Here is a 24,375-nt window from a genome sequence, read left to right as displayed (position 1 = left end):
GACGCATGTTCTCAGGCAAACTATTCAGTAAGTAGGGAAGTCTCTTTTTTAGAGTTCTATCGCTATAATAATTATTGACTCTAGGTACTTCGAATTTGCCCGAATACATAACAGTTTAAATACACGTGTAATTGCAACAAATGTTAGTTTTGAAGTAAGTACTTAACTTATTTTTAAAATGTAGTTTTGAAAAAATTACCCGGCAGTGCCGGATACCACGCGTATTATCCGGTATTCGGCCAGATCCTTACAAAAGTGCCGGATTCGCCGGGTACCGGATCCAAACCGGGTACCCGTCCCATGTCTAGTAAATATCTGATAGCCTGTTACTGTTTGAGCCAATCCCTCTGTCAGTTTTTTGACAGCGCACATGATAAGTTATTAGATATGTTTTCATTCATATGGGCTGCCGGCCTCGGTGTTTCCTGAATCTTATAACCTGGGGTCCTTTAAATCACGGGTGAATAGGCATTTTCTGGGTAAGCTCGTTCCAACGTCGATCTCTTCTTCTTCTCGTGGAAGAAAGAAGTCAAGAGTAAACCCATCTTAATTTAAAAAAAAATAAATATAAGTATCTACCCCTAGTCCAGCAAAAAACTAACATAATTGAATCATTTCTAAATATTTTTTTTATTATGTACTTAAAGTAAGAAAATGATTTATAGGGAAATAAAAAATATAGGTTAAAAAAAAATATTATTTTTATTTACAATTTCTACACATTTCTTTACATAACTCCAATTTCATCTCATCGTCTTACTCGAATTTCACATTCTTGATATATACATTTTTACAAAATTATAATATGGCAGTGAAAATCTTTAAGAGAAATGCCAGAATTTTCTAGAAGAAAAGCTTTAAAATACTGCACATTGCATTAAGGATTATTAAATCCAAATTGCATTTTTTCCGAACTTTATTTCATAAAAAAAGGATTTCATAAAAAGTGGCAACATTAGCGAAGTTCGCCCAATCAGTTGAAGCGATTAGACGGTGTTGCTAGAGTAAATGTAAAATTATCCGCTTTAAATCAATCCTTTTAAAAGAAAATGACTTAAAAGGTGCTGTTTTCATTATTTTTAAATGCAAAAAAATGTAACGTCACTTTCCTTAGAATAGCACGTTATTTTTTTGAGTATTTATGAAATAAAGTTCGTTTTGAGATCTTTATAAAAATGTTTTTTTTTTTGCTGTAGAACCTAGCAGTCGTGATACCTGTATTCTAAAATGTTCACTCGAACTTTTCTCGACTCCGTTCTCCGTTGAGGCGACCTCCAGGCTTTCCTCGAACTCAGATATTCTTAGACGGCTCCTCAACCTTAACTGGAGTTAACTCCAGTGACGTATGACGTCATTTCGTATTATTATGTTGGCAGTATGACACGCTCGACTCCAGTGAGTCCTCAAATCGAGGACGTAAAATGTCAACATAAAATACCAAAATGCTCAGCAGAGGTCGAATCGAGTAGAGAAAAAGTCGAGTTTACATTTTACAATAAGGATGTACAATTGACAAATTATCTGATGACTCTTATTCTGCCCATAGTTTGCGTTCCAATCCTTTGATAGGCACATTGAAACTTAACAAACATTTAAGTATACGTTACAGGGTTACAGTAGCTTGTTAATACTTTCGATGATATGAAAAACTATACGTATCACTTTAAGTCTTAAAATAAACTGCATTGCAAAATTTTGTTCGTGACATCAGAGAATAGCATTTTTTTCTTCAAATCTGGCATTTGCTAAGTCGTTTGCTAAGCTGTTCATCGTTTTACCAGCAGTAAGGGTAGTTGGGGCAGAGGGCGGCGGGGAAGTCGGCGGGGTAGCGGGGGGCGGCGGGCAGAGCAGCAGCAGGCCTGCAAAGATAAAAGTATCATTGATAATGAGGGGCTTTCCAGTTTACGTTCCCTAAAAATAATATAGATGGCGCTGTAAGAGATTTAACATGATAATCTACCTATTTTCTCATTACTTGGATATATAAGGGCCCCGATTCCTGCAGACAGCTCTTAATTTTATTTTAAGTTATACCTGTTATTCATATCCACCGAAAAGGAAAGGGACGGATGATTGTCAATAAGTTGATTTTAAAACGAATGAATAACCTGGGCGAATAAAATAGGCATCTCGCTGGTATGCAATTCGTTTGACGTGCTGTCTACTTAACCCTATCGGGTTATTGGCCAATGTAAAATTTTTAGACGGATGTTTTAGATTACTGCTTAAAATTGACGTTTGTTGTATAAATATGCCTGTCGATTACGCGTCCAAACGAGTTGCATATCAGCAAGATGCTTAATTTATTCGCCTGGGTTATTCATTCATTTTAAAATTAACAATTGTCAATCATCCGTCCCTTTCCTTTTCGGTGAATAAGAATGACGGGTATAACTTAAAATAAAATTAGGGGGGAACTGTAGGAATGGGGGCCATTATGAGTCATTAATTGGCACTATTTTCAGGTTGATTGATTACAATTACGGTTCTGGGTTTTTTTTAGCATTGTTTTTTGTGATTATTTATTTTAATTTTGGTGCAATAAATTATATTTGTATCCATAGTTCTTTACACAAAAAATATTTTGTAGCTAAGAAGCGGGTAGATGCGATTTTTTACTCTCAGACATCGCCTTACGACTGTCAGTAAAGCTGGCGACATGTTACGATGGCCGTTAATGAATTTTAATAAAGAAAAATGTAATAAATAAAGCGACATTTTATGACGTTTTTCTATGATGTCACAGGTTGCTTTTTTCATACAAATTCCATAGTGATTTCGTGTTTTGACGTTTAGTGAAAAGTAACTGATTTGACTAGTTGGAAACTAGCCTAGTTATTGCTGTAAACGGCCATCATAGCCCGCTTTTAGTGAGAATCAGTGAGTGAGTGTGTTCCAGAATAGGTGAGATTTTATCTTTTTTATCCATACTACTTTAATCAAGGACTCTTCAGGCTACGTTCCCCAAAAAAATATAGAATGAGCTGTACGCTCACGAGTACTAATATGTATACACTTTGAAACCAAGTCACATTAACTTTTTTGACAAATTAAACCGTAAGTCTCATTACATGTCAAATACGATAGTGAGACAGGGTTCTAAAGTGGGTACATGATATTGCTCGAGCTCGATTGAGGAGCTCGGTGGCGCAGCGGTAAATGCGCTAGTTCTTCGATTGTTGAAGTTAAGCAACTTTCGCAAAGGCCGGTCATAGGATGATTGACCACAAAAAAAAAGTTTTCATCTCGAGCTCCTCCGTGCTTCGGAAGGCACGTTAAGCCGTTGGTCCCGGTTGCATGAGCAGTCGTTAATAACCATCAATCCGCACTGGGCCCGCGTGATGGTTTAAGGCCCGATCTCCCTATCCATTCATAGGGAAGGCCCGTGCCCCAGCAGTGGGGACTTTATTATTCTGATCAAAATAAAGAGAAGCAATATAGGTAGCAACATAATTCTATACATAACATGATCCGAATATCAAGCAACAATTATTTTTATTATGCTACTGCCATTGCTTTATATTTTTGAATAATTATGTAAGTACCCGTGTATTTTTAATGTGATTCAAGTGCAATAAAGAGTTTTTGTATTGTATTGTATTGTGTATTGTACCCGAATAATAAGAAAAAAAGTAATATTCACTTTCCAGGCTACGTTCCCTAAAAATAATACAGGCGCTGTTCAGATTTAACGTGAAAATTTGGTACCTTTCTCATTATTCGGGTACATAATTATTCTAAAAATATGAATTGAATCTTTGCCAATATTATAATCTTCAATTTTGAATATTTTTTTTCTGACCGCGTTAAAACTCTCTCTCTCTTTATTTAAGAGCTGCGCTCTTGTCGGTGGACTAATCGCCTTCAATACTCCATAGATAGGGCGTGTAGAACGGTGGTTGCCCCAATCGCCTTCCGTTCCGCAGTACACCGACCAGTTTCTCTATCCGTGATGTTCTAGCTAGAGCCCTACCAGAATCCATTTCCAGGTTACGTTCCCCAGAAATAATATAGATGGCGCTGTTCAGATTTAACGTGAAAATTAGGTACCTAATTTCTCATTATTCGGGTAAATAATTATTCAAAAATACGAATTAATCTTTTCCAATATACATGTATAAACTTCAATTTTCAATATCTTTTTTCTGACCGCGTTGAAACTATCATTTTTTTATTTTTTTTTGACGTGACTTATTGTAGATTTGCCGCAGATGGCATTAACTACTTGGCCGGACAAATGGGGAGCGCTGAAGGCTCTCACCCGGTACAACGTTTAAATTGAAACTATCACAGAAACAAAACTACCTATTAAAAATTTGTTTTTTTTTTAATTCTGAAATACTCACGCTAGGGGCGCAGCAACAGGCGCGACAGGGAGCAGGTTAGGGTTGCGCACCCACTCGGGGATGGGTTGTCCGTCAGGGGTGTGGCGGGCGAGGGTCTCCGCATCACAGTATGGGTAGTTTGGACAGATGGCCGGGTGCACGCCGGCGGGGTACTCGCGGCTAAGGGCTACCGCCAGCACGGCGCTCACGATGAACTGGAAGCGGAGGGAATCAAATCAAATCAAAAATCCTCACCCCCTCGAGGTGTATTCTAAGATATTCACTCGACTGTACTTTAAGTTAACATTCACGCCCTCGACTTAAGGACTTTACTCACTGGAGTCTCCGTGGTCCAGTGGTTGAGCGTTGTGCTCACGATCCGGAGGTCCCGGGTTCGAATCCCGGTGGGGACAAATAACACGCACGTTAAGCCGTTGGTCCCGGTTACTACTTACTGATGTAAGTACGTAGTCGTTACATGAGTCATGTCAGGGGTCTATGGCGGCTCAGTAAAAACCCTGACACCAGGGTTGATGCGGTTGGTAATCCACCTCACAATCCACACGATAGAGGTAGAAGAATGGCCCCTGACATGGCTCATGTAACGACTACTTACTTACATCAGTAGTAACTGGACCAACGGCTTAACGTGCCTTCCGAAGCACGGATCATCTTGTTTTTTGGACAATCAGGTGATCAGGATGTAATGTATAACCAAACTAGGTAGCAAACTAGGGATCACAAAGTGGTTTTTGTGATATGTCCCCACCGGGATTTGAACCTGGGACCTCCGGATCGTGAGCCCAACGCTCAACCACTGGACCACGGAGGCCGTCACATCAAGTAACATCCTAGATCATAATAGACAGCGATACGGCTCACCTATCACGTTGGTCTAACAGAAAGCTCGGTGAGGTGTGGGTACTTAGTTCATCTTGCGATGGATGTACAGTCACGAGCATTAAAGTATACACTTTGGTACCATGTCACATTAACTTTTTTGACAAATTGAACTGTAAGTCTCACTAAATGTCAAATATGTTAGTGCGACAGATAGATAGATCGTTTATTTGCATGAACACAGTACAATGATCTTAATAAGTAATATGTATGTCCTTAGTGTATTCAGCCTGCTTGCAGGCGTGCAAATATTAATTTACAATAAAAAGTATAAGTAATACAAATTTAGCTTGAAACAATTGACATGCACTCAAAACATAAAACTTTCTAAAATCAACAACATTAAAATTTACATTTCCAAAATATCGTGTCATGTTATAACAGGTCAAAATTAAAATTTAAAAAAGAAAAGTCAACGGTTAATAACTAATAATAAGTTAATAACAATATAGGCAATTATTTATCTTTATAGTCTAAAAACTCTCCATCACTATAGAACCCTAAATTAATTATCCATTTTGTTAGAGCGGTTTTGAATATTTTGCCGTTTAATAACTTTAGAGAGTTAGGGAGCTTATTATACACCTCAATGCTCATGTTAAAAACATTCTGTTTGTATAAGTAGGACTTAGCGCTTGGTTGGTGCAAAAGGTTGACATACTGATTCCTCAGTGGTCTCCTTGACACCTGTGATCGCAATTTGTAGTATTCAGAGTCCTAAAATGGGTACATTATATTGCTCATGACTGTACCATTGACTACCCCAATTGGGATATACCTAGTTGTGAGCTTATGATTTGTTACCTTAAGCTTTGTTTGCATAGGTACAATGTTACTGTGCCTACAATAAACTGATAACTATCTAGTTTAAACCAACTCATTTGGCTTGCAGTGAAAGATATGCCGGTTGAAACAAGTTTGTGCGTTATTTCATAATAGTTACCAGATATATATTCAGGAAGTATTTTAGTTTTGGACACGACACTGTCTTGGGCGGAAGAGAGTTTCATTCATCGCTTGATTTACCTCATGTAAACCAGCTAATAGAAGCCGCGCCGCGCGGCAGAAAAAAGCAGCGCCATCAGCCCATTAACGTCCCCACTGCTGAGGCACGGGCCTTCCCTATGGATGGATAGGGAGATCGGGCCTTAAACCATCACGCGGGCCCAGTGCGGATTGGTGGTTATTAACGACTGCTAATGCAGCCGGGACCAACGGCTTAACGTGCCTTCCGAAGCACGGAGGAGCTCTAGATGAAAACTTATTTTCTTTTTTTTTGTGGTCGCCCGATCCTATGACCGGCCTTTGTGAAAGTTGCTTAACTTCAAGAATCGCAGACCGAGCGCGTTTACCGCTGCGCCACCGAGCTCCACAGCGGCATAATGTCGCACTGTAATACTGTACCAAACAGTTTTAAATTCAATCAATCAATCAATAATACTTTATTGCACAACAACATATACAAAGGACATAAACATACGAATAAAACAAGCACAATAGACAGTAGATTTCGACTTGAGACATGTCCCCATCGGGAATTGAACACGGACCTCCAGATCGTGAACCCATCGCTCTAACCACTAGACCACAGCCTGTTAAATATAAAATATAAGTACTGAAGGAGACGGCCCAGAAAAACACTGATTCAACGCAATAAGGTTATATTTTTACCAAGTACACGTAAATATAACAAATATCTTCCGTTTTGCGCCAAAGCTGAAGTAGAATTGAAAGTGACGTTTTATGGTAGACCACGTGACCTCCAGTCGGTGCCATCAGTATTGCCAGCGCTCGAAATTCGTTTTCCTTACAGTCGGCCGTCCTGGTGCTGCTGCGCGCCTCGCGGAGCCGTCGATGTAGTAGTACTATTGGTGACGTCACAACCTCTTAAGGTTTACGTCAGAAAAAGAAATGAATCTTCTTAATGATCCATAAAACGATATCAAGCTTCTTAATGCTATCACTCCAAGTCCTCTGAAAGACAACTAGAATGACTTCTTAATGTCATAATAACTAGGTAATGTACAACCAGCCTCGTCAATGACTTCTTAATGCCACAGCGTACAGTCAGCCTCTTAAAGCTGAACAATCAATGGCTTCTTAATGCCATATCATACAAGCGGCCTCTTAAAGCCAACCAAGATGGTCTCCCACGAAAGGTACACATCTGTTAGAACAATGTCGCGACATATCACTCCAACCTCTTAAGGTTTGCATGCATCAAATTGACCGTTTACAATGAGCGGTGCTTGAGAACCTCTAAAGGTTCTTCCACCAGCTCCAATCCATCAAAACAGATTACGATCATGCCTCTTAAGGCTTAGCGCTCAAGTATGTAAAGATCGATCATAATAAGAAATTATTTAATGAACAAATAATATCCTTATGACAAAAAAATACAAGAGTAGGTACACTAATAATCATCCTCAACAAGATTCCATTCTTAATCGGAATCAGGAGGAGTGTTCCGGTCAACTCTGAAAGGTTTTAACTTGTCCCTGGCTAGCACGTTCTCATAGGATCGGCTTCGACCTTTGTCACTTTTAATAACATACCGATCATGAGGCAGTACCTTAATGATGGTAAATGGTCCATCAAAACGGGGCATCAATTTACCACTTCGTAAACCCTTGCGGATAATTTTTCTTTCTGCAAGAACCATATCCCCTATTTTAAAAGGGGCTTCATCACGCCTCTTTTGGTCAAAGCTTCGTTTCGATTGTTGGGACAATTTAGAGGAACGTGTAGAAGCAACCTCTCTCATTTCTGCTAGGTCTGTTGATTTGGAGGGCGCAACGATATCACCCACAAGTCTCGGTCGAAAACCAAAAAGTAACTCCAATGGAGTTTTGCCGGTAGTGTTGTTAATATTTGAGTTCAATCCCAATTGAACTCTGGGTAAATATTTTTCCCAATCGTTTTGGTCATCACCAACATAGGCTACTAAAGCATCGAGTATAGTTCGGTTGAACCGTTCTACCTGCCCGTTCGCGCGAGGGCTTGCAACAGCGGTCATCACGTGTTTAATTTTGGCGTTGCACACAATAATCTTTAAAATCCTTGCAATTAAAAGCTTTGCCACGATCGCTGATAATGCGGCTTGGTACACCAAAAGTTTTTATCAAATTGTCAAAAGTCTGCAGCACAAACTTGCAACTCACATCACGCACAGCCTCTAACCAAATAAACCTCGTAAATGCATCGATTACAGCCAGTATATGCATTTTGCCAGTAGAACCTTTACAAAACGGACCAAGGTGGTCTACGTGCAACGTGTGGAAGGGTACTGCCACCTTTTCGATGGGATGTAATAGACCTACTTTGCGTCCCGTTGGTTTTTTGGCGTATTGGCATGAAATACAGCCTTGCACATACTTTTGTATAAATCGTCGCATACCACTAAACCAATATTTGGCTTTCACTGCTTCGTAAGTCTTATTAAAATTAACGTGACTGTTATTATCATGAAAACTTTGTACCAGAGACCAACGACATATTCGTGGCACCACAACCTTTTTATCTTTATTTATTTTGCGAAATAGAATGTTATTCTCGATACAGTAATCTTTGTCTAGCCCGGTCAAATTGCCTTTACTGATTTCATCTTTTAATTGAACCATGGTGGAACGAATTGAGTCGTCATCCTGTTGTATGCTTTCTATTAAATCTTTTTCTGTGTTCGCGGGATTACGACTCAATGCGTCCACGTGAGCCATAGATCTACCAGCACGATACTCTACTTCAAAATCAAAATGTTGTACATCTAACCACCAGCGGGCGATACGTGGAGACAAGTCGCGTTTTGACCATGTCCAACGCAAGGCGCTGCAGTCAGTCACTATGACAAACTTCAATCCCGAGACATACACCTTGAATTTCTCTAAGCTCATAACCACGGCTAACGTCTCGAATTCGAAGCTGTGGTATTTCTGCTCGGCCGGTGTAGTCTGACGACTTGCGTACGCGACGGGTTTCCACGCACCGTCAGGCTGTTTTTGCATCAAAATTCCGCCTAAACCCATTTTAGACGCATCCGTGTGAATTTGTGTATCATAATCAGGGTTAAACAATGCCAAAACAGGTTGTGCAATCAAAATTGACTTTATACGCTCAAACGCTTGCGACTGCTCCGGACCCCAAATCCAGGGTTGATCCTTTTTCGTAAGAGTTGTTATGGGACGGGCAATGGACGCAAAACCAGGCACATATTTTCTAAAATAATTTGCCAGGCCCATGAATTGTCGCGCCTGATGAACATTCTGGGGTACTTTAAAATCACGCACAGCATCAAGTTTGTACTTGGATGGCCTGACTTCACCATTACAAACTTCGTGGCCCAAGTACTCAATACGAGGAACTAGAAAAGAACACTTGTCTAGCCGTAAAGTCATATTTGCGTCCCTTATCCGTTCCAGAACCGTCCTGAGGCGTTCTAACGCATCAGAGTGATTCTCAGCATAAACGAGTACATCATCTAGGTATGCAGTAGCAAACTTGAATCTTAGCGGACCTAATATGTCATCCATTGCACGTTGGAACACCGACGGTGCATTCACGAGACCGAAACTCATGCGCGTGTATTGAAAATGACCATCGGGGGTTATAAAAGCGGTAAATTGTTTGCTTTTGTCATCTATTTGGATGCAATGATACGCAGATTTAATATCAAGGCAAGAAAACACACGTTGTTTAGATAACCTGTTCAATTGGTCTTGGATTAACGGCAATGGATACCGTTCCTTTTTAGTGACCTTATTCACCGCACGGTAGTCTACGCACATGCGTGGCTCGCCTGATTTCTTCGGCACAAGTAATACTGGGCTCGCATATGGAGAATTTGATTGCTCTACAATGCCTTTATCTATCAAATCATTTACAATATTACGAACCTTCTCGCGATCGGTAACCGACATCCTATACGGACGATAATAAATAGGTTTTTTGTCCGTTAGCTCAATGTGCATTTTAACTGAACACTTGCCTATCTTACTATCATCCCCAGAGAAACAATCAGAATATTCTCGCAATATCGCTTTTAAATCAGATACAACATCAGGTTCCAAATTGTCACCAATTTTATACTCATTATTTCCGTCTATAATTGTCGCTCGTGCGACACACTGACTACTTGGCAAAGTAAACGTACTGTTACTGATGTTAATCACATGTACTGTAGCCTTCCCGTCCATAACATCAGTTTCACATTGCGGAATAACACATTCAGCTCTAGGTGTTCCATATTCCGCGGCATGTATTAAAACGGGCCCAGATACGGGTTCGGCACACGAGAGTACGATTTTATTTACCCCAGGTTGCAAAATAATTGGATCATCTTCATCGGTAATAAACTTTACGCGTTCAATGTCTTCACATACCGTAGGTAGGACATCCAAATAGTTATCGTTATATATTTTTAACGAGGTAGGTGTTTTAATAACATATACGTTCGGGTATTCGGTAAATGGTTGTCCGACGATAACTCCAATATCTTGAGCATCATCTGGAACTATGTAAGCCTTAGCTTCACATGAAGCTTCGTCAACACAAACCTTTATCAATGTCTCGCCGATCGGAGTTATCTTCGAACCACCAAAGCCGCAAATAACATTACCAGATTCACAGGGTTGGATGTTCAAATGTAATTGTTGAGCAATAGAATGCGTTATTGTTATACATGAACTGCCAAAGTCAACAAATGCATATGTGGGTAAGTCATTAATTTTTATGTCCATGTAATATTTAGAACTACCTGAAGCATCTTTAATTACGCGGACAGTTTGAGCCTTGTCATTTTTTGCATTACGTTGTTTAAGCTTGAAGCATTCATCTTTAATATGCCCGGTTTTACTACAGTAGGAACATATTTTGTTTTTGGTATAACAATCATTTTCATCATGACCACGTTTATTGCAAAAAGTGCAGACCAATGCCGATTTATCTTGTTTCGCTTGAACCTTTTGTGTACACTTTGCTGCAAAGTGACCACGACGTTTACATATATTGCATTTAATTTTTGAATTATCAAAACCACCGCTATTTTTATTATGGTATGTGTTAACAAGCGTGGGATGCCTCAGTGACGATAAGTACCGCAAAAGGTTGGATGGGTCACGACAGCCTGCAGAAATCGCACCGACTTCAACGAGTTTGTCACCGATAGTTCCAATGATCGCTTCCGTAACCAGGGACTCAGGTATACCACAAGCGTTACCCAAAGCTAGCTTGTCATAATAAAATTGTAAATAATCTTGTTCAGGACGACGTACAATATTAACAAGATCACGCATCATCGTCAGTTTACTCCGGTTGGAAGGAAAAGCAGTCAGCAAACGCATTTTCCACTCGGGCCAGTTTAAATTTAAATCAGTGAGTTGATCATACCACTTGCGGGCATAGCCTTTAAGTTTCGATGAACAATTGAATATAACCGTCTTTTCGTCCCAACCGTACATATTAGAAATTCCTTCAATTTTCCTAATCCATTGCTCCATCGTAATCATTGAAGTTTGTGGATCAAAATCGGGTACGGGGTCATTACGTCCTACATATTTTACCGAAGAGTGTGACGGTTGTTGTTTAGTTACCGTGTCAGAATAGTACGGTGATAGCACCGGCTGAGATCCACCCGGATTAGCAGAAGTAGCAATAGAAGGGGGCGCTGAATTTAACTGCGGAGGCACTATGTGCGATATGATAACAGAATTCCTGTCTGCACCTATAATTGACGAGGGCGCCGATGCAAGTACCGCTGGTGCGGGTGGCGGCATAGAATTCGCGCTCTTAAGCGCAGCGCGTCCGAAAGTGGTGTTAACCTGCGTAGCATGCATGGGCGCGGCGCAACTAGGTGCGGCGCTAACCGGCGCGGCACAACTCGGCGCGGCGCAACTCGGCGCAGTGATATTCGGCACGGCGATACCTCCCGTGGCGCAACTAGACACGTTTGAACCGTGCGCGGCAGAGTCCGATACCAGCCGATAATTATTTACATCCAAGTCCAGGTTTGAATTGCATATATTAGACGACACATTATTGGCGGGGACCGAAATGTCAACCGACGGCATAGCCGTTATGACCTCACCTTTGGTTTGAACATTTTCCGTAACTGATGGCGGTAGTGGCGGAGTAAAAGTACCGGAAAGTACACTATTATCCGTATCGTTATAGCCCGCGGATGCATCTTTAGCTTCGCTCACAATTGAATTACGATTACGAAAAACTTCTTTTTCTAATTGCAACAAACGTTCCGTTAATCGTCGAGTTTCAATATGTTTTAATAATTTACGTCGCAAACGAGATTCGCGGTCACCATCGTCGTCATTATGTTTACGTTTATTCTTCTTATGTCGGCCCATTTCAAACCAAAAAATATCACGTAACGGTTTTCACAACACAGCACCAAAATACGAATTAGAGTCAATTAATAACAACTTACGTGGGTACAAGTCCTTTATCCCGCTTCTGAGCTGAAGGAGACGGCCCAGAAAAACACTGATTCAACGCAATAAGGTTATATTTTTACCAAGTACACGTAAATATAACAAATATCTTCCGTTTTGCGCCAAAGCTGAAGTAGAATTGAAAGTGACGTTTTATGGTAGACCACGTGACCTCCAGTCGGTGCCATCAGTATTGCCAGCGCTCGAAATTCGTTTTCCTTACAGTACTTAGTGTTATTTCATTTTTTGATAAGACGGAAGTAAATAGTAGTAGTTAGTTCTGTGCAATAAAGTATATTTGATTTGATTGTAAATAGCATTTACCAAAAGTAACCATTTTAGGATCTCATATTCTAAGTCCTTACTTCTATTAACCTGATTTTTGTTTATCTATTACCTTACCTACAGCGAAAGTCATTTTCTACATAAAACAGACTTAAATTGCGACATTCAAACGCCTACGATATCGCTATTACCGAGCATTCTACAAATATCTGCACGCCACAACGCTTTTAAGACAGACAGGGAAAGGTTTTAAGTCGGAAAAAAAATGGTTTTGAGTTTTGACTGGTTCAATCTTCTAACATCACGCCTGTATCCCCAAAGGGTATGGCAGAGGTGTATATAACTCCCATTCTTCGCCAGCTATTATATTACCCTGGACCACGGAGGTAGTTACATAGGTACCTTAAATGTTCACTACACCTGGAACCTGACAGAGGGCAGCAGTAACTGTCAGTACTATTCAGAGGCGGAGGACAGGAGTCCTAGTACGGCTTTGTAATAGACTACTCTGGGCGCCATCCCACTTGCGTCAAACAGAGTACTGCGGAAGGCAAGAGGGAAACCACTGCCCTATTTTTCCCTAAAAAGGTAGCATGGAAAATGCTGCGCCGACAAGAGCGTGGCTCTTAAACTGATGATGAAAGGTTCACTATGAAACCTAATGCATTATGCAACAGGTATGCAGCTACGCCCAAACTCGCATAGTTCCGATTTGGTAATAGTAACACTATTGTTTCAACAAGTTATTCCGGTTACACGAATATCCGTTTACTAATTTATACCTTCAGAGTACTAGCAACTTAGCGTAGGTATAGTTGGCATATCGCATTAACTACTTGGCTGGACAAATGGGGAGCGCTGCGGCTCTAATAACGCATTATCACTCCTGTTGCCCTGGGAGGGGCAGGCGGAAGTGTATGGTATATTTAATATATACAGGGTAATAGTGACATCGTAACGAATACTGAGAGGGATGATTCAGACCTTGATTCTGAGTAAATATCAAGTGGAATTTTCCGTCGCAAAATTCATGTTTTTTTTAAATTCTTTTCAATTCTGTAGAGTGAGAAACAGTGTGATAAGACAGAGATGTGGTGTAAAAGACGATATAAGTAGTGACTAGGATTGAGAAGGGAATGTTAGGTTGGTTTGGACACGTAGAGCGGATGAAGGATAATAGAATTGCAAAAGCGGTATATAAAGCAAAAGTTGATGGTAGGGCTGGCAGAGGAACACCGAGAAGGACTTACGATGACCAAATTGGAGATGTCCTTAGAAAAGGTTCAATACGATCTACTCTGACCCGGCGTGCGTGTATGAAGCGATTGATGAATGTGGAGGAAGCAAGAGAAGTGTGTCAGGATCGAAGCAAATGGAATTCTATAGTCTCTGCTTACCCCGGTGGGAAATAGGGGTGAGTTTATGTATGTATGTATGTTCAATTCTGTACTTTTGCAATGGAAAATTCCACTTGATATTATCTCAGAATAAAAAGCCGAATCATCCCTCTCAATATTCTTTACGATGTCATTCACACCCCATACAAGTACATACAGGTTGCCATACAAGTACGTATGGGTGTTAGCGACACCGTAACGAATACGGAAGGGGATAATTCAGACTATGATTCTGAGTTGATATCAAGTGGAATTTTCCTATATTCCCCTCAGTTTTCGTTACGATGTCACTAACACCCTGCATTTAAACACCCCTGCCTACCCCTTCGGGGATGCAGGCGTGATGCTGTATTATGTTATGTGACTTACACCGTGACAAGCCGAATATGCACCAATTACTAACACTTATATGAATTATTTATATAAAATTGATCAATGTTTAATGATTTAATTAGTATTATATATGCAGGACATGTTTGTTCGTCACTCCCCCGTACAGCCTTGCGCCTACAGATGCTATGCCATGTTATTTATCTTCACGCTTTGGTACATATCGGGGTGGATAACTCTAAAATTATCGATAGTAAAAGTCTAAAATTATCAATATCGATAGTCTATTAGTGACTATTTCTATTAAAGTAATTTCGTAGAGGGGCTCGGTGGCGCAGCGGTAAACGCGCTCGGTCTGCGATTGTTGAAGTTAAGCAACTTTCGCAAAGGCCGATCATAGGATGGGTGGCCACAAAAAAAGTTTTCATCTCGAGCTCCTCCGTGCTTCGGAAGGCACGTTAAGCCGTTGGTCCCGGCTGCATTAGCAGTCGTTAATAACCATCAATCCGCACTGGGCCCGCGTGATGGTTTAAGGCCCGATCTCCTTATCCATCCATAGGGAAGGTCCGTGCCCCAGCAGTGGGGACGTTCATGGGCTGATGATGTGATATTTGATTATTAAAATAGTGCATAGGTAAGAGTACTCCAAACTGGAGAGCATGCGATAAGAGTGCCCAGTTGGGCGCGAACCTCGGCTCAGGGCGTCGTCGTCTGAGAGGAAAAATATTTGAAAGAATTAATCGACCCTAGTGGGTCGATAGCGATAAGCGCTGAATGAGGGAAATCGTCGACCACGCCGGCGGGGTCGGTATCGGGGCCCTGAAGTGTTTGGTGTCGCGAGCTGATTGGCCGCCTCTATGGCTAGAGTAATCGGGTCGTCGGGATCGTATATTACGTCCTTCGGGCGCCGATACTTTTCAGTACCGTCCCTAAGCGGAATGTACTCGGAAGCCGCAACTACCAGGGGATTTGGGAACCTACCTACCTACCTCTAAGGGAAATATGCGAAATTTTGGATTTAGGTACCTATAGGAATGCTCACCCCGGAAGGGTTAAGGGCGTGAATTTATGTATGTTTTGTTGTTTTGTTAAGCCGTTATAGTGTTTGCTATTAACCATGAAAAATACCTCCACCAATAAATACGCAGTGGAGCAGTGTGGTGGAGTATGCTCCATACCATCTCCGGTTGCCTGTGCCCAGCAGTGGGACGTATATAGGGTGTTTACGTTTATGTATTTATGTTTATCCACTTACCAGTTTAGCGAACATGTTGTATATCCTCTCGACTGCGAAGTGAGACTGATACGGATTGTGTTGCGCCTGCGCATTATATACTGCGCGATCACTGCGACGCCTTTGTAGAACGTCGGCTCTTCCTTCTACTAGGTTCTTTGGTATATTTTTTTTCATTGGTTAAAAATAAAATAAATTAAAAAAGCTAAAAAATAATCGAAATTAAAAAATGTGTAAGTACTTATATTATTTTCGGTCACTCAACTCAAGTGATCCTATGAAAGTACAGGACCTTTCTTTTTTTTTAAAGTAAATAGAATTGACTTATTCGACCCTATCTGAAAATAGGCGTGAACTTACTTGTAGTATTTACATATATAAACACTCGCCCATAATCTCTGATGGGGTGGGCAGAGCAACTTGTAACCAGTAGACAAATTGCATCAGCCACTTTTGGAACAAATCGTGTGGGTTGTGAGGTGGATTACCAACCCCATCAACCCTGGTGTCAAGGTTATTACTGAGCCGCCATAGGCCCCTGACATGCCTCGTGTAACGACTACGTACCTACATCAGTAAGTAATAAATGGGACCAACGGCTTAACGAGCCTTCCGAAGCACGGATCATCTTACTTTCGGACAATCAGGTGATCAGCCTGTTATGTCCTAACCAAACTAGAGATCACTAAGTGATTATTGTGATTTAATTTTGTCCCACCTTGATTCGGGATCTGATGACGAAAAGTTATACCTGTCATTTTCTTACCCACCGAAAAGGAAAGGGACGGATTGACATCTGTTAATTTTAAACGCTTGCCTCTCAGTTTGAGGTCGCAGGTTCGAATCCAGCACAGGCCTAAACCAATGACAGCCGAAATTGTTTTCGAATTCATGTTTGGATCATAAATGATTACTTATCACGTGCTCAGCGGTGAAGGAAAACGTCGTGAGAAAACCCACATACCCGAGAAATGCATTTTCGGAGGTATGTCACCTGACCTGTATTGGGCTGGTTTTCCCTTCGCGGGTTGGAAGGTCAGACGGGCAGTCGCTTGTGTAAAAAACCGGACCTGTCAAATCTTCAGGTTAGGTAAGCGGACCCTGTGAAAAACGGGATAATGCTAGGGGGATGATGATGATGATTATGTGCCCCGTTACTGGCAATAGGCTCGCCCAATATTACATGGGACTTAAACATAGCTGGCGAGGAGTGGGTATTATATACACCACTGCCAACCCCTTTGGGGATACAGGCGTGATGTTATGTTAAAAGATCGAACCAGTCAAAACTATAACATAACATAAACAGCCTATATACGTCCCACTGCTGGGCACAGGCCTCCCCTCAATCAACCGGAGGGGGTATGGAGCGTACTCCACCACGCTGCTCCAATGCGGGTTGGAGGTGTTTTACGGCTAATAGCCGGGACCAACGGCTTAACGTGCACTCCAAAGCACGGAATCATCTTACTTTTCGGACAATCAGGTGATTCAAGCCTGAAAAGTCCTTACCAAACAAAGGACAGTCTCACAAAGTAATTTCGACAATGTCTCCATCGGGAATCGAACCCAGACCTCCAGATCGTGAACTTGACGCTCTAACCACTAGACCACAGAGGCTGTTCAAAACTTAAAACCATATCTTTTTTCCACTTAAAACGTTCCCCTGTCTGCCCTAAAAGCGTTGTAGCGTGCAGATATTTGTAGAATGCTCAGTAATACTGATATCGTAGGCGTTTGATTGTCGCAATATAAATCTGTTTTAGGTAATATAGAAAATAACTGTCGCTCTAGGCAATAGATTTATTTATTTTTATTTATAAAAGTCGTAAATACAACATTACAATGTAACCCAATGCGCTATATGACGAGAAAAAAAATAAAAACTAATATACAAAAATATACAATGAATGAAAAAAAAACTATAAATATCATGAAAAACACTAAAAAAAAGAATACAATTTCAAAAATTAAAAAAAAAGTAAGTACTTTTACTTTTTTTTGCGCGCTACCCTGCAGCAGTAGTAGTGTACTATATCCTCCGCCGAAGGTTGTCTGGAAGAGATCTCTCTTAGCGATAAGGCCGCATTTGCCCGCTTTAGAATAAGTTTATCCGGTAAATGTTTTCTAAATTCGTGTGCACTAAAGTGTTATATTATTATTATGTACTTATGTAAAACGACATTCGAAGTAAGCCAGGTCCTATTCAAGGTTTGAAGTATCAAATTCATTAAATATAAGTATATTTTACCCGCGGATTCTCTTGCCTAAGTAATATTAATATCACACCCGCAATCCTAATAAGGGTGGGCAGAGAAACAAGACGTCGCGGAATCATCTTACCTTTTCGGACAATCAGGTGAATCAGCCTGCAATGTCCTTGCCAAACAAGGGACAGTTTCAAAAAGTGATTTCGACAGTGTCCCATCGGGAATCGTACCCGGACCTCCAGATCGTGAGTCCAACGATCTGACCACTACACCATGGAGGCTGTTTCTTTGCTTCATCAGAACCTCGACACACCTAATAGGTTAGGATTCATCATCATCAATTTAAGAGCCACGTTCTTGTCGGTGTAGCATTTTCCATTCCAGTCTATCAAAGGCCAATTCCTTGACTTCCTTATAAGACACGACGTTAACCTTTTCTTTAATCTGTTCCATGTAAGCTCTTCTTGGTCTTCCCCTTCCTCTCTTTCCTTCTAGCTTTCCTTCTATGATGTTTTTTTGCTTTTTCTTTCCCTATATCCCTCGTCATCATCAATTTAAGAGCCAACGCTCTTGTCGGTGTAGCATTTAAAATACTCTCCGTGCTACTTTTTTAGGGAAAAAATAGGGCAGTGGTTTCCCTCTTGCCTTCTGCCTATATCCCTATGTACGCTTAAATCTTTAAAACTACGCAACGGATTTTGATGCGGTTTTTTAAATAGATAGAGTGATTCAAGAGGAAGGTTTATATGTGTAATAACATTCATTAAATAGTGAAGAAATAATGTTATTTTTGAGGTTTTTAATGTGATGTCGTAAACAATTTAATTTTTTCCTCAGCATTGCACCCGAGCGAAGCCGGGACGGGTCGCTAGTGTTGTATAATTAAGAGCACGTGGGCACGTCTTGCGAATGGATGACAGCAGATTGCCGAAAGCAGTTTTCTATTCCGAGCTTTCTAGCGGGAAACGAAAGCAGGGCGGGCAATATCTGCGTTACAAAGACGTGCTCAAGCGCAACCATGTGGCTTGTGATGTTCCACCTGATAGTTGGGAGTCCAGGAGCGAGCTCGTCGTAGACCGGAATGGCGTTACACTGGTCACTGGTTGCTTTTTTATATGAATTGCTTCGATGTGGCCTTTTTAACCCTCCTGTTATGTACTTACTAAATGTTTTATAGATATTTGTACATGTTTTGTTTGTGTACAATAATTGTATTTGATTTGATTAGGAAAGTTAACCCAAGTCCAAGGGTTAGGGCTGTTGTCGTTATCAAATCAAATCATATACAATTATTGTACACCAACGGAGTCGCAGGCGCAGACACAAACAATAACCTAATAACATAGAATTGAATATATAAGGAGTCGAGTTTCCCACGTTACTACAAACATGATATTTTAACCAAGTGTCAGATGGTAGAACAACTTTGATTTGGACTAAAATCTTAATAATAGATAAGCATTATGTTTAACGGCCTCCGTGGTCGAGTGGTTGAGCGTTGGGCTCACGATCCGGAAGTCCCGGGTTCAAATCCCGGACATATCACAAAAATTACTTTGTGATCCCTAGTTTAGTTAGGACATTACAGGCTCATCACTAAAGTAAAGACTGATTATCCGAAAGTAAGATGATCCGTACTTCGGAAAGCACGTTAAGCTGTTAGTCCCGGTTACTACTTAATGATGTAAGGGAATTGGGAACATTCCCGGGAACGGCACATCACTGATTACAAAGTGATTTTTGTGATTATTTCCCCACCGAGATTCGAACCCGGAACCTCCGGATCGTGAGCCCAACAAACAGGTAAGCATAATGCTTAAAGTGGCTGTAAAAATTAGAGGCACTGCCTACCCCAATAGGGAACAAAAGTCTCTTTAATCTGTGAACTATCTGGCATCGAACCTCATCATCATCAGCCCATTAACGTCCCCACTGCTGGGGCACGGACCTTCCCTATGGATGGATAGGGAGAACTGGCCTTAAACCATCACGCGGGCCCAGTGCGGATTGATGGTTGTTAACGACTGCTAATGCAGCCGGGACCAACGGCTTAACGTGCCTTCCGAAGCACGGAGGAGCTTTTTGTGGTCACCCATCCTATGACCGGCCTTTGCGAAAGTTGCTTAACTTCAACAATCGCAGACCGAGCGCGTTTACCGCTGCGCCACCGAGCTCGTCCTCCTGGCATCGAACCTAAGTGAACTGATTGCAAGGCGTTCCTTTTACTGAGCACTCACCTTTCTCGGTAATATTAAAAACTCATACAGAAAAATCCTGGCGTCAACTATCAAGACATGTCATTATAGTGACATGTACAGTCAACAGCGAAAACGAGATAAAAACATAATCTGACAAATACTTAAAAGGGCATCTTCCTAGGTCAAAGATAAATTATAAAATTCTGATTACTAAATAACAGCGTGGTGGAGTATGCTCCATACCCCCTCCAGTTGATTGAGGGGAGGCCTGTGCCCAGCAGTGGGACGTATATAGGCTGTGTATGTATGTATGTTATGATTACTAAATAAAAACATCTAAAGGTAATTAAAACACATAATAACGGGTTCTTGCCGCGTTTAAATTAGGGATATAATAATATCGGGAGTCTCATATCCCAATTTTAAAGTTTAAACGCGGTAAGAACCCGTTATTATGTGTTTTAATTATGATATTAAAGGTGATAAAAAAACGTTTTCTTTTTCCATTTACTTAATTTACCAACCTCATCATCAACCCTGGTGTCAGGGTTACTATTGAGGACAACCCAATTTTGTTTTTTAAATGAATAAAGTCTTTTTGGTGTGTTTCCCTTGGGTAGCTAGGCTTCACCATCATCAGCCCATTAACGTCCCCACTGCTGGGGCACGGGCCTTCCCTATGGATGGATAGGGAGATCGAGCCTTATACCACCACGCGGGCCCAGTGCGGATTTGTGGTTATTAACAACTGCTAATGCAGCCGGGACCAACGGCTTAAGGTGCCTTTCGAACACGGAGGAGCTCGAGATGAAAACTTTTTTTTGTGGTCACCCATCCTATGACCGGCCTTTGCGAAAGTTGCTTAACTTCAACAATCGCAGACCGAGCGCGTTTACCGCTGCGCCACCGAGCTCCTCAGGGTAGCTAGGCTTATTAAGCGAAATATAAAAGATAGAGTAAGGCTTAATAATAATAAATAAAATAAAAAAATAATAATAATAAAGTGGCTCAAACACAGTTCACATTACAGTTACGTAGCTAAATCCTTAATGGGGCTTGCGCACGCACGCTATTACAAACAATACTCACTTTAAAACAATTAACTGCAAAGCAACTGTGAAACAACTTAATTACAATATCAAAACAACACATGTACTAGAATGTGAACTTATTTCACGCCCGTAATTCCTACTGGGGTGGGCAGATCCAATAGTAATCAGAAGAAAACTTACAGCTCTTGATACGAAGTCAAGATGGAAATGATGAACCTTATGATAATCACCCCATCGCCCATATGTATAGTGGCCCATCATGTTAGAAAGGACACAATCACTCTGTCGGTTTTTACGACATGTCCCGGAAGATAAGAAGCTAAACAAGTTTTGTGTTACATTGTGTTTTGTCGACCGTACATATACAGGGTGTTAGTGACATCGTAACGAAAACTTTGAGGGGTGATTGAGGCCATGATTCTGAGATGATATCAAGTGGAATTTTCCGTCGCAAAAGTATGGAACTAAAAATAATTAAAAAAAACACAAAAATTTTCATGAATATTCAGACTGAAAATTCCACTTAATATTAACTCAGAATCATGGTCTGAACCATCCCCCTCAGTATTCGTTACGGTGTCACTAACACCCATACCTACTTGTATGGCTACCGTATGTACTTGTGCGGGGTGTAAGTGACATCGTAACGAATACTGAGGTGAATGATTCAGCTGATTATTTTGAGTTAATATCAAGTGGAATTTTCCATCGCAAAAGTATAGAATTGAAAATATTTTTAAAAAACTAAAAAAAAAAACATGAATTTTGCGACGAAAAATTCCACCTGATATTAACTCAGAATCATGGTCTGAATCGTTCCCCTGAGTATTCGTTACGATGTCACTAACACCCTGTATAAACAGCCTATACGTCCATTAATGTGCCATTTTCAAGAATGTTCCCATTTTGGGAACGTTCCCGGCAGTAAAAAGGAGCGAAACTTATGTATACAGAGCTTTATTACCCAACCTTTAGGCAGATAAGACAAGAGTACAAGAAAGAAGAATTTGAAAAAAAAAGCAGCCAGTGTTCTTACTATTGAAGAGTTTTATAAAGAGAACTCGGTGGCGCAGCGGTAAACGCGCTCGGTCTGCGATTGTTGAAGTTAAGCAACTTTCGCAAAGGCCGGTCATAGGATGGGTGACCACAAAAAAAAAGTTTTCATCTCGAGCTCCTCCGTGCTGCGGAAGGCACGTTTAAACCGTTGGTCCCGGCTGCATTAGCAGTGGTTAATAACCACCAATCCGCACTGGGCCCGCGTGGTGGTTTAAGGCCCGATCTCCCTGTTCATCCATAGGGAAGGCCCGTGCCCCAGCAGTGGGGACGTTAATGGGCTGGTGATGATGATGATGATAAAGGGAACATTACCCACTTTGGGAATATTCCCAGGAACGGCATTTCACTGTATGCGTCCCATTGCTGGGCACAGGCCTCCCCTCAACCGGAGGGGGTATAGAGCATACTCCACCACGCTGCTTCACTGTGAGTCGATGGAAGGGTTTGGGTAACAGGGACAACGGCTTAACGTGTCTTCCGAAGCACGGAATCAATTCGTCTTACTTTTCTTTTTTTTACTGTACTTGCCCTTTAAATACGGAACGCCTTAAGAAGAAATCATTGATGTGTTTAATTGATAACCCTTTGTCATTGTAAGTTAAACCTTAATGTGTTTCCTACTCAGTCGATAATAAAAAAATAGGTAGGTACCTCAGTCGTTGAAAGCCAACTCGATTATTATTATTTAATTAATTACAACTAAATAAATAACTTGAAGCAAAGTTGTTTCGGAAAATAACAGCCTCCGTGGTCTAGTGGTTAGAGCGTTAGGCTCACGATCTGGAGGTCCGGGTTCGATTCCCGATGGGGACATTGTCGAAATCACTTTGTGAGACTGTCCTTTGTTTGGTAAGGACTTTTCAGGCTTGAATCACCTGATTGTCCGAAAAAGTAAGATGATTCCGTGCTTCGGAGGGCACGTTAAGCCGTTGGTCCCGGCTATTAGCCGTAAAAACACCTCCACCAACCCGCATTGGAGCAGCGTGGTGGAGTATGCTCCATACCCCCTCCGGTTGATTGAGGGGAGGCCTGTGCCCAGCAGTGGGACGTATATAGGCTGTTTATGTTATGTATGTTAAATAAATAACTTGAAGTAAAATTATTTCGGAAAATCACTTAACTACACACTTTTCACTCACACTTCACTGTCAATTTCACACACCACACACTTCACTCACTTTCACTTTTCATTTTTCGTTTTTTTTGTTCTTTTCACTTTTTTCTTTTTTTTAGGAAGTCCTATAAGGACGTATATTGACCAAATTGGATATGTCCTTAGAAAAGGTCCAGTACGATCTACTCTGAACCGGCGTGCGTGTATGAAACGATTGATGAAAGTGGAAGCAAGAGAAGTGTGTCAGGGTCGAAGCTGATGGAATTCCCTCCCTCCCTGTATGCACTATTGGTGTGCACCCAAAGACAATTATTATTACTAGCCCACATCATCCCACTGCAGGCCTCTCCTCTCTTTCTTTCCTCCACTTCTCCCGATTTTGGGCACTCTCTTTCCAGGATGTCTGGTATTGGCCCCGATTCCTGCAGACATCTCCTAAATTTATTTTAAATTATACCCGTCATTTTCTTATCCGCCGAAAAGGAAAGAGACGGCGGATGATTGTCGACAAGTTAATTTTAAAACGAATGATTCACCCGGGCGAATGAAATAGGCATCACGCTGGTATGCAATCCGTTTGACGTGCTGTCTACTTAAATCTGTCGGGTTATTGGCTGATGTAAAATTTTTAGACGTTTGTTTTAGATTTCTGCTTAAAATTGACGTGTGTTCCATAAATTTTATGCCTGTCGATTTCCCGTCTATTTCTTTTTCAGCCGATAAGAAAATGACAGATATAACTTAAAATAAAATTAGATGGCATCTGCAGGAATTAGCACCAATATAATTATTATTTATTTTTAATAGCGCTGAGTCCTGTAAACACCATCTAATTTCA

General features: G+C 41.0%; 3 protein-coding genes across 6 annotated transcripts in view; 1 reads left to right on the top strand and 2 right to left on the bottom strand.

Annotated features, from left to right (window-relative positions):
* Positions 1-24,375, bottom strand: part of LOC126378465 (glucose-6-phosphatase catalytic subunit 1) — a 214,899-nt gene that overhangs the window by 148,211 nt on the left and 42,313 nt on the right. The window contains exon 8 of one of the 4 annotated variants that reach the window (XR_007568085.1): positions 22,620-22,646. The exons of the other annotated variants lie outside the window; for them this stretch is intronic. The gene's annotated coding sequence lies outside the window, so the exon portion shown is untranslated. Of the gene's footprint in view, positions 1-22,619; positions 22,647-24,375 lie in introns of those variants that run through there. 4 annotated transcript variants of the gene reach the window in all.
* On the bottom strand, positions 1,139-16,027 carry LOC126378558 (cuticle protein 1). Its single transcript, XM_050026998.1, has 3 exons — positions 15,929-16,027; positions 4,347-4,540; positions 1,139-1,859 (listed from the first exon to the last, which is right to left on the bottom strand). Exons 1-3 carry the CDS (start codon positions 15,941-15,943, stop codon positions 1,775-1,777), a joined length of 294 nt encoding a protein of 97 aa, XP_049882955.1. The 5' UTR covers positions 15,944-16,027; the 3' UTR covers positions 1,139-1,774.
* The window catches only part of LOC126378306 (uncharacterized), a 43,596-nt gene continuing 21,882 nt past the window's right edge, over positions 2,662-24,375 (top strand). The window contains exon 1 of the mRNA XM_050026499.1: positions 2,662-2,904. The gene's annotated coding sequence lies outside the window, so the exon portion shown is untranslated. The remainder of the gene's footprint in view (positions 2,905-24,375) is intronic.

The sequence above is a fragment of the Pectinophora gossypiella genome, chromosome 26 (assembly GCF_024362695.1).
Source record: "Pectinophora gossypiella chromosome 26, ilPecGoss1.1, whole genome shotgun sequence".
Lineage (NCBI taxonomy): Eukaryota > Metazoa > Arthropoda > Insecta > Lepidoptera > Gelechiidae > Pectinophora > Pectinophora gossypiella.
This window is presented reverse-complemented; position numbering and strand designations above follow the sequence as displayed.